The sequence below is a fragment of the Phaenicophaeus curvirostris genome, chromosome 1 (genome assembly GCF_032191515.1).
Source record: "Phaenicophaeus curvirostris isolate KB17595 chromosome 1, BPBGC_Pcur_1.0, whole genome shotgun sequence".
Taxonomy (NCBI): domain Eukaryota; kingdom Metazoa; phylum Chordata; class Aves; order Cuculiformes; family Cuculidae; genus Phaenicophaeus; species Phaenicophaeus curvirostris.
In genome coordinates this window covers 188,632,901-188,642,797 of record NC_091392.1, presented here as the reverse complement: position 1 = coordinate 188,642,797, position 9,897 = coordinate 188,632,901, and the positions used below count along the sequence as shown (strand labels likewise).

The 9,897-nt window shown below is 39.1% G+C and overlaps 1 protein-coding gene across 6 annotated transcripts in view; it reads right to left on the bottom strand.

Moving 5' to 3' along the window:
- Positions 1–2,202: 2,202 nt before the first annotated feature.
- SPATA13 (spermatogenesis associated 13) overlaps positions 2,203–9,897 on the bottom strand; it is a 161,875-nt gene continuing 154,180 nt past the window's right edge. For 2 of the 6 annotated variants that reach the window (XM_069883227.1, XM_069883224.1), the window contains 2 exons: positions 7,310–7,384; positions 2,203–6,386 (listed from right to left, as the gene is read on the bottom strand). In XM_069883227.1, coding sequence (XP_069739328.1) covers positions 6,205–6,386; positions 7,310–7,384 — 257 coding nt within the window. In that variant the 3' untranslated portion in view covers positions 2,203–6,204. The remainder of the gene's footprint in view (positions 6,387–7,309; positions 7,385–9,897) is intronic. The other 4 variants (XM_069883225.1, XM_069883226.1, XM_069883228.1 and 1 more) reach the window with 3 other exon arrangements.

The window sequence follows — 9,897 nt, the reverse complement described above, 5'->3', positions numbered from 1 at the left end:
GTCCTTCTCTGCAGGGCTGCTCTCAATCACATCATCCCCCATCCTGTGTTGAAATCAGGGATTGCCCTGACCCAGGTGTAGGACCTTGCACTTGGCCTTGTTGAACCTCATGATGTTCAATATTCAACATTATTAGAACAGCACCTTCTAGACAAGTTTACAGTCCTTCATGAGTCAGGGTCTCCAAAGTCTGTGGTATGCTCATAGGCAGAGGCCAAGGTTAACTGTGCTTAGAGGGTCTGCCTACTGACAGCTCACTCTAGCATGTATATTGGGCCTTCTGCCTTCTAACTTCCTATGTACCACAAACAAGGAGGAATTTGGCATGTGCCTGCATCTTCCAGCAATGTCCCTCAGGAGCACTTGGAGCTCCTCCTTTCCCTAAAGCAGTTTCAACTTCTCAAAAATCACTAGGAGAAACACTGATAAATCCTTCATAATTTTGTGTTTCTCTTCAGATTAAAACTCAGCCATTGAAAGGCAATGGTACTCCATGGTCTGTAACTTCTGCCCTCTAAAATTTGCCCTTCCGAACTTTGCTCACGTCAAACTCCAGTGATGTGGATAGCTTCCAGCCTTCCTTGTCTGTGGAGTAGTTTGTCCATTATTGCTAGTGGTCTGCTCTGAATACTTAAAATATTAAAATGATCTGGTTAAAACCTTGTCCAGGTGTTGTTCCCCTTCCCTCCCCCACTCATCCCTCCCCCTGCCAAGATGCAGAACAGAAAGATAAGATGCAATTCAAGCAGAGAGAGGCTGTGATGAGTGTAGATCACTCTGTCTAGGACAACTTGTTGTGGGTGTCAGCAGTGGGCTCCATATGGGAATACCATATGGAGCCTATGAAAGGCAGGGGTGGGTGTGCGTGTATGTATGTATACAAATATAAACACTCACACACACATCTTTTATGGAAAATGGAGCCTAAGCACCTGTGAGTTCTCAGGCTAGGTATTTACCTGGACAACCACGAGCCAGTTCTGACTGCAGTGAAGTAAACCTAACAGATTTAAAAAAAATATATTGTACTGACTGTTTATTCAGTTTTGACATATTCTCAACTTTACGTCTTCTCTATCTAGTTAGAATAAGTGAATTTTGAAAAAAAAATCAGAAACACACTAAATATTTGTGTGCTTTCCTTACAGGCTACAGGATGTGAAAAAAAACCCCAAAAAATAACCAAAAGAAGCAAGACAAGCTGTGCTATTTATGTACAAACTAAATGCTTTACCTGATAGATCAGCTCTCAAAGAACTTAAAAGCTGACAGTGTGGAATGATCTACAGGTCTTTCGCTGCCGAAGCATGAAATAAAGTGCATTATGGCCAAATGAACTGCAGGCTCTTTAGAAAGCCTGTTCATCACATCATCCTGCACCAGTGTTTGTTCTTATGTGCTCATATCGTGCCTTTCAGTTTGATATTGGAGCACTCAGCACACAACCTGCTGCAGAAGCAGCACTTGGGAGGCCTGGGAAACTTGGCTTTGACATGAACCAAGAAACAGAGGTAAGAGGTTGGACACTGGAAGGAGATACGAAGAATTGGCAAACCAAACTATTGTGCCAGCATTTGAACTTACCAGAGCATTTTTGATTAAAAGAATTCAGCACAGTATGGTATTTTGTTAAAGCAAATGTGTCTCGGCGAAACATGATTTTTGACGCAGTCCTGAGCAGGAAGGACACATGCATGGCTTTCAGATGTGGTCCCTTGCTCTGTCAGAATAACTAGAAATGAAAACCTTTCCTGAATCAGAGCAGTCAATTGAATCTCCAGCTGTGTTGCCCATCATTCTAACAAGCAGGCATGTAAGCCTGTTCACACACATTTACAGAACATGCCTTTTGGGTGAACTTTTTCAAAAGGTTTTGCTTTCATTCAAAAAAACCCAAAATCTAATCCTCCTTACATGTATTGAAGTTCTTAAGTCACCATCTCTGTTAGCAGGAGCTTTGTAAATACAAAAGTTGCACTTGCATTTACTTCCAAGAGGTACCATGGAAGCTGTCTGCCAGGACAAGGTAAAGCACAGTCATTGCAGCAGCACAGAATCATAGAATCATAGAATAACCAGGTTGGAAGAGACCCACCGGATCATCGAGTCCAACCAAGCATATAGCTGGACAGTTAATAATGATGAGGTTTGGCTGAGTGATGAAGACTTGAGCCTCAGAACCAGTTTTAGTAGTTTGCTAAAAGGAAATTCTGCAAGTGCTGTAGCTGTTACTGGAAAACCAAGAGAGGAGGATGTGACTTTTTTGCTTTAAAATAATAAAATTAGTGTGACAGCTGATACATTTTTGGCCTCACAGAAGAAACTTCATAGTCAATTAAATAAAAACCAAAACCCACAACATTTTTTAAAACTGCACAATAAAGTTTTATAAGACACAGCTGAGGAACTTCAGCTTTGTACATTATTTAATTGAAACACGTACAATAAGAGAAAAATAATGGGAATGTAAGTTTGTACTTACTTCCAAAAAACCAATTCATTTGACAAACAGTGTTCCAAGAGTAAATAAACCTTGTAATGCAATTACTTCAGAACAAATGCACATCAAGTTACTGCAGTCCTCAACATTGTACTTCAGCCGTCAACAGCCAATTCATCTGCTCTGTAGCCAGGACAATTAATTTACAATGTGTAACAGCACAGGGATGGTAAGATGCACAAGGCAATGTACGTAAGATAAAATGTTACAAAACACTTGTCAAAATAAAATATATATATGCAAGTCATCCCTAGTATGTACAACAAATAGTTTTAAATTACAGATCATTCAGAAGGCATCTCCTATATACAAATGCCACATACATAGAAAAAAAGCAGGAAGGCAGTCAAAGAAAGGTACTGTGTTACTTATGGCTAAAGACCTTTGGCTCCAAAACTCCGTTACAATTATTTTCAAAAGACAACTGAACTGTGGAACATTTGAGTAGTCTGTCTTTGAACTCTGTTATTACACTGACCACTAAAACTCAATGTGAAATTTAGCATGGCAAAAACCACTTGTAAAACAATCTTATTATTTTATACATCAAATGCTCTGAGTTGGATGCAATTATGGTTTGGCATTATCCTAACTCAGTGGGAACACATCTGAGGACAGTTCTATTTTACTGCATCTCATGCACAAAGTCTGAGGTTCTCTGCTCAGCAGGCCATTGGGAAGGCTCTGTCTGTGCTTTACCTAAACGAGGCACAAATGTGCTTAGTAGTTGCCCTAGAACATTTTATAGTAACTTAAAGCATGTGAAAGTGAGAGGAACAGAACGGATGTTGCCATCACACCTTTTGGATCATATACACCTTTTGGTATCAGAAGGAGAATCTGGCCAAGAGTTGCTGGAACAGGAACTTACATTTTAGTTGCAACTCTTTTCTTCACAGACTCTAAAGTCAGGCTGAACCTCAAGTAAATATTTGTCTTAATTGTTAGATAATGTAATTGTGTGTCTTCATTTAACTATAATTAATTTAAAAGGTTACGGTGTAGTCTAAATTTGGCCTGTCTTGTTATATTTTATGTTAATCTGCTGCAAGATGAAATTGCAAAGAAAGACACAGGGACTATTATAAAATAGCCAGATCTGTATGTAGGGTACTATAGGTAAAACTGTCCTGAGTAATCTGCACCATGAAACATTTGCTTTTTATCTCTCTGAAATTCAGTTCTTGAGAGAAAAACTGCTGCATCCAAAACCATATGCAAATATTTCTGTTCATTTTTAGGGCTAAGGCACCAGCATTATGAAATGGGAAGAACCTTCGTGGGCACTGACATGTCAGAAGATATATCCCAAAACCTCCACTTTTATCCAGCACTCCACTGAACAGAGCCCTGGAAGAAAGTAGGTTTTAGCAAAGACATGTATGTAAGTGTGGATCTCATAATGTCTTAAGGTCCAGCTGGAAAGGTTTCTGGGTGAGCACTGCAATCTGACTTCAGACTTTTTTTTTTTTTCCATCTAGATCAGGTCTTTCAAAATGTCATTATGAAAAACATCATCTCCACTTCCGCAGTACATGCATCACTTTGGTTTGCAACCCTGAACATGGCAAGTACCCACAAAAAATCCGTATGTAAGAAACACAAAAGGATGACTCATTTAAGGGGAAGGGCATGCATCCATGCCTGCATTTGGAAATCTGCTCCTTGTGTTTAAGTGGAGTATTTAGAACTTTTTTCAAAGTCTGAAAAGAAATAGCTTGTTTTAAACATCAGAAGAAAAGTACAACCCATCTTTTTTCACTAACTTTCCCGTGCATTTTCTTTATGCTGGATCATGTCAGTGCATATTTCCTGTTCTTAACTATTTCAGGTCATTTTCCATTGCTACAGAAAAGCAAAAGCAATGAAGTTCACTAAGCAGTGAACGATTCAGCTGAGCATCACCAGGCTTTGCATTATTGCTGAACTATATACACAAGTCATTTGAAATGTACATTTGTCAAAAGATGTCATTTAAAAACAAAACCACAAACCTGGGCTTTGCAGAAGTTGCCACAAAGTTATCGAATCACAAAATCTAGCAACTAGTAGGCTTCACAACACTGATAAGAAATAAAAATAGAGGTAACAGTAGTAATCAGAACAAATACATGTTTTAAATAAGGCTTTTTTACATTGCTGTTAAGATGCCTGGCCTCTAGCCCCTTGTTTGTTCTTCATATATTACAGATTCATGACAAAGCTGATTACATCCATTGTCAAAGATACCCTTGGATCTATCCTTATCAACAGATAATGCCCCTAATCAGCAGCATAAGATAAAGTATTGTAAAGACATTCATAGCAAAACAGTTCTGAAACATATGGAGTCTTTCTTTCCTTCCATATTACCAGCAGTCTTGCCATCCTTAATGAGAGCTATCAAACAGAAATAATCAGTGCTGCACGTACCAACATCCTGTTTCATCATGGTGGCTTTTTAAAAGTTATTCTCCCAAACCAACTTTGTGTCATAGGCAAAGTGTAGCAATGCAAATCACATATTGCCTATGCTGGCCATAGCTGACCTTAATTGAATCAGGTTCCTCTCCTTCCAAAACAGACTGATGACTCTGAGACAAAAGTCCATCTCTGGTCCACACAATTTCACTGTCTCTTCCAGCAGGGATTTTTCTTTCTTTGTGAAGACATAATTGGTCAAAACCCATAGTCAATCGACTGTGTATAAGAAGCATGGATCCAGACTACTTCAGTATAGTTACGTTACCATTCATCCATTTACTAAGTCAAGCTAGATGAATACAAAGTGTGAGAGCTATGTAACATAGCCAGCAGTCAGCAGTCAGCATGTACTGTCTCAGCTCTAATTTTGTACATTCACATTATCTTCGTTAAAAAATAAAAAAATACATTTTACAAAAAGAGATAAGCACATTGATAAGCCGTCTCAGGCTAAGAAGTGCGCAAAAGGTGATATAAAACCTCTACGCTGAAGAGCATACATGCATGCAGTATATTGCTGCAACTGAAAGTAATCAATCTGAGAGGCCTGGGCTCCTCTTGTTTCCACTCGTGTGCAGTTAATGCACATATCTTTATAGTCCATTTTACACTCTGTTCATGTTTCTATATGACAGAATAAAATTTCCCTGTTCCAATCTGGAATATGGTAAGGCCTTGCGGGACGTTCTCCTGCCATTTGGCAATTTAATAGAAGAAGACAGGAGGGATTCTGCAAATTCTGCAACAGCAGGTTAATCACACGGGTTCTCTCCACCTGATTTTAATAGGTGGTCTCTGCTCAGTGCTTAGGAGAAAACTCTCCTAAGATTCCTTGCTGATATTCCTCCCCTTAATGAAAAACTCCTCCCTACCCTAAATTTGGCCATCAATGTAAGATTAAGAAAAATGAAATGTTACAATGACCTGCATGATTCCATTACTACTTCAAAATAACTAAGAAACAGAGATCAAATACTGCTGCTTAATAGTAACAGCAAGTTGTCTTTGTCAGAAGGGAAACTGCTCTTCATCAGCAATGCTGACACCCAGAAACATTGACTTCAGAGCAGTGTTTAGGAACTACTTCTGGACAAAGGTGGTATTTCTGGCTCAAGGGAGCCGAAGGTTTTCTCTCCAAAACTGGAGATTCATGAGCTCAAATAAGCTTAACCGTATCTCCAAGGTTCTTCTCTGCAGTAAGATTCCTTCTGTGCCAATGCCCTTCTCATGTCCTTGGCCTCTCACTTTTTGAAGGGGGTAAGTTTGTTGAAGGTGTGCCAGAAGAGGGATGGCTTCCGCTTGGGTTCTGCCAGGGCAAAAACCTGCTGCTGTGGGATGCTGGTAGGCACAGTGATGTGGCGCTGATGAATAGGATGCAGGCTTTGGTGCGGAGGAGGCATGGGACACCCATTATAGCTTACTCCTGCAGAAGAAACAGTATAATAAAGCATATGAGCCAGCTATCAGAGCAGCCAATACTGGGAAAATTTAAGCACAGGACCATGGGACAAATTCAATGGTCAATAAAGCCTGTATAAATTTTGTCATGAACTCAAATGGAAGTGCTATTACTTTTTCTGCTATTAGACTTCTTAATTTCTGCATTAACTTGGCTTAAAAAGAGAACAATACTAATAAAAATAACATTACAGAATTACCAAAAACTAAGCAGGGAGGAGAGGACTACATAGTATCAACTCCTTTACTCCTAAATTCAGATTTAATCTGGTCTCACTCGCTCAATTTATTCTCTCAACACACTAGAGATTTACCCACATTTGACTTTAAGATAAAAAATCACAACACATTTTCTGAGAAAGAAAATGAATGAAAAAGCTGCTTCTAGAGAAATAAATTTCTAGTCCATCCTTCCTTCTAGTCTATGATAGAAGGAAGCTATTTGGAGTGTGTTATCACAAATACAGCAACATGTGGCTTGCAGGAAGAACTTTATGATATTTTAAACAAAGCATGTAATTACTATAGAAGAACAAGCTGTTGGAGTAAAAGCAAATGATGGAATCAGTAACCCTCATTTCTAAGATAATCTCTGCATGCACTTTCTTACATCCTTAACTAAACCACTTGCCTTACTTCTTGAGTTTCATCTCTAATAAAGAGAATACTGACTTGCTTATCTGAAGGAGACTGGGAAGCTGACTTAGTATACAGAATACAAAGGTATTACAAAGAATTTGGTATTAAAATACAGATTCATGGAAATAATTTGAAGTCTGTGTAGACCATGAAAAAGTTTTAAAAGATTGAAGAACTTGACCACAGCCAGGTTATGCTAGTTCCTAACATAAAGAACATTGAAACACAGTAAAAATATAAAGCACCCACCTTTAATTTTTCCCTGCCTTGACTTACGAGCATTCTGCATGGCTTGTTTCTTCTGGTTTTCTGAGATTTCCATTCCTACGTCAAAGTGCAAATTAGGGCACTGGTATAAAAATACTGTATCAAACACTTGACTACATTAAATTAAAAACAATAAGCAAACTATATTTTAAAGAGGTGTTAAGTAAATCTCAATAGCAATATACCTTAAGTTTTTAGAAGTATGTTTTACTTTGTCATATAAATTTAAAGATAGAGATAACGATAGGAACATTAATTTGCCTGTAGCTGCTTTCCAAGTCCTGCAAATGACAACCATTGGGGAACTAACTACAGAAAAATTTCTTTTATAGATAACTCCAGATAACTAGAGATTAAAAAGATGAAAGCTACAAGCCACCAAGTAATATGTCACAAATGCCGAATCTGTTTCTTTTTTTGCTCACTCCGAGTTAATTTAGGGAAACAAAGTGAAGTCAATAGTAGAAATTTGGGTGCCTTTCCCTCCACTTGGAGGGCACAATATCACATCATCTGCCAAACACCAAAGCAGGCTGTGATGTGGTTGTAGCTGCAAAAGACTGGGACTGGATTGCTCACTCTGGTTTCTCATTTATGTGTTTGCATACTAGCATGACTTACATAATGCTACAGTGTGTGGTCAACCCTTTGCTATTTACTGTCACGTGACAGGAGTATGACTGATCTGTGCTGAGTACAGAGATGCCAGACATCTGCCAGGAAAGGTGACACCAGTGACTGGTGCTGTCTGGAGCCCAGGTACAGGCACTCCAGCTTCCTCTTGCTGTGTACAAGACAGTTGAGATAGAGGGATATGTTATGTTTGCACACGGGGACAGCAGTGCACACACACTGTCACTCTTCACTCATATGCACAGAGAGGGCACAAAAGTTGTGATTCAAAGTCAGAATGAATGTCTAGTTTGGTTCCATTTTACATCTTCCCACACTTCTCTATATTTTCAAAATTCCCTTTACTTTTTTATTCTGAACTTATGAAGAAATTGTAACAAATCAGCCTATTAACTTACAATACAACAGAAGTTAGCCATAATTTTGGGATAGCAGAAGTTTATTTTATTCTGCAGGGTTTTTTTTCCTCTTATACAAACAAGGAAACGGATTAAAAAAAAAAAGCATTTACACCAGCAGAGATCAGGCGACTTTCTTAGGGTTACTATTAGCGGTCTGGAGAAGGATTTTCTGGCTGTAGCCTTTTCTTCCCATATATTCAAAACAGCTAAGAAAAGCCAGATATGGTTTGGGAGACAGTGACTCGCACCAAAGTGTCTTTGAAAATGGAAGTAAAATGCCATTTGCAATTCTGAATTGGAAGAGTATGTATTTGTTCTCTGAGTGGTTAGATTAGAGGCTTTGTGTGAAGCTCAGCAAGATAGCTTACAAAATCAACAAGATAAATTTAAACCTGAGGTTGAGAATACTGGTGCCTTTCCACCGTTTTTGGCTAAAGGAAATATTCAATTATGCCAAAAAAAGAGAAATTTTAGAAAAGCAGCAGTTTTCTGGGTAAAAGAGAAAACATGTAAGCCACTGTGACATGCAAGACCAGATGGGCATTAGGCATTACAACTCAACAATCCTTCCTCCAGTTCATGATACCTATGCCAAAACAGGTACAAAGGAATAATGAGCTGCAACATTTGAAAAGCAAGTTTCCAGAAGGCTGTATGTAATCCAGGCAGAAAAGACTGCATGTGCCTATGAGCCACTATCAAAAATACAGTTTCTCATTATACTGAATCTTGTCATTATCACTGCAATGGCCACCACTGTTGAATGGCTACCCTTTTGAATATCATGTTGATTATCATGAGGTCTCAGCAAAATAAATAATGACATTTAGGGCTGAGGCTGCTACAGCTTTGTGGTTTCCTCATGCTTGGGGATTTCTGCAGCAGTGTCACTTAGAAGGAGTGGTAACACACCACTGCAAGCACAAGATTGATATGCCAATTCAAGCACTAGCGTGAGCCTCAGAAGCATCCCGACATACAGCATGTAGCCCTCTCAACACACTCTCCTGGTGCTCCATAAAGCAACCACTGCAGGAGGCGGTGTAGATACAGATTTGAAGAGCTCAAGAATGCTCCTCAGAAAGGATGAGAATGGAAAACTTTCACATTTTATCCTCTTTTGCTCAGTCCTGCTCACAATAGTGCAGGAGCTGCGATTTATTCCATGTCATCCTTCCATATGACTGTATTACTGTTCTCGTCATATACTGGAGTGGAGGCTTTCAGTAACCGTGTGGCAAGCGGGATTGTTTGGACACACATCATCAGATCCTCTGCATTGCTTTATTACCTTCGGATCACCTCCACTCTTTTGCAATATCCACTTTATTTTAGAGCTCTATTAGCTGAATTAGGAAAGGCAGACAACACCCATCCCCTTAAGCACAAGGTGACTGAACAAGCTCTACACAGAGCAACTCGTGAGAGCCATCAATATTGTGTCTAACAGGATCATAATGTCATATTATGATGTTCAGCACAGGAGAAGAGTTGGTTTTGAAGAGTTTGTAAAGTTAGAGAAAAGTTTAGCTGTGA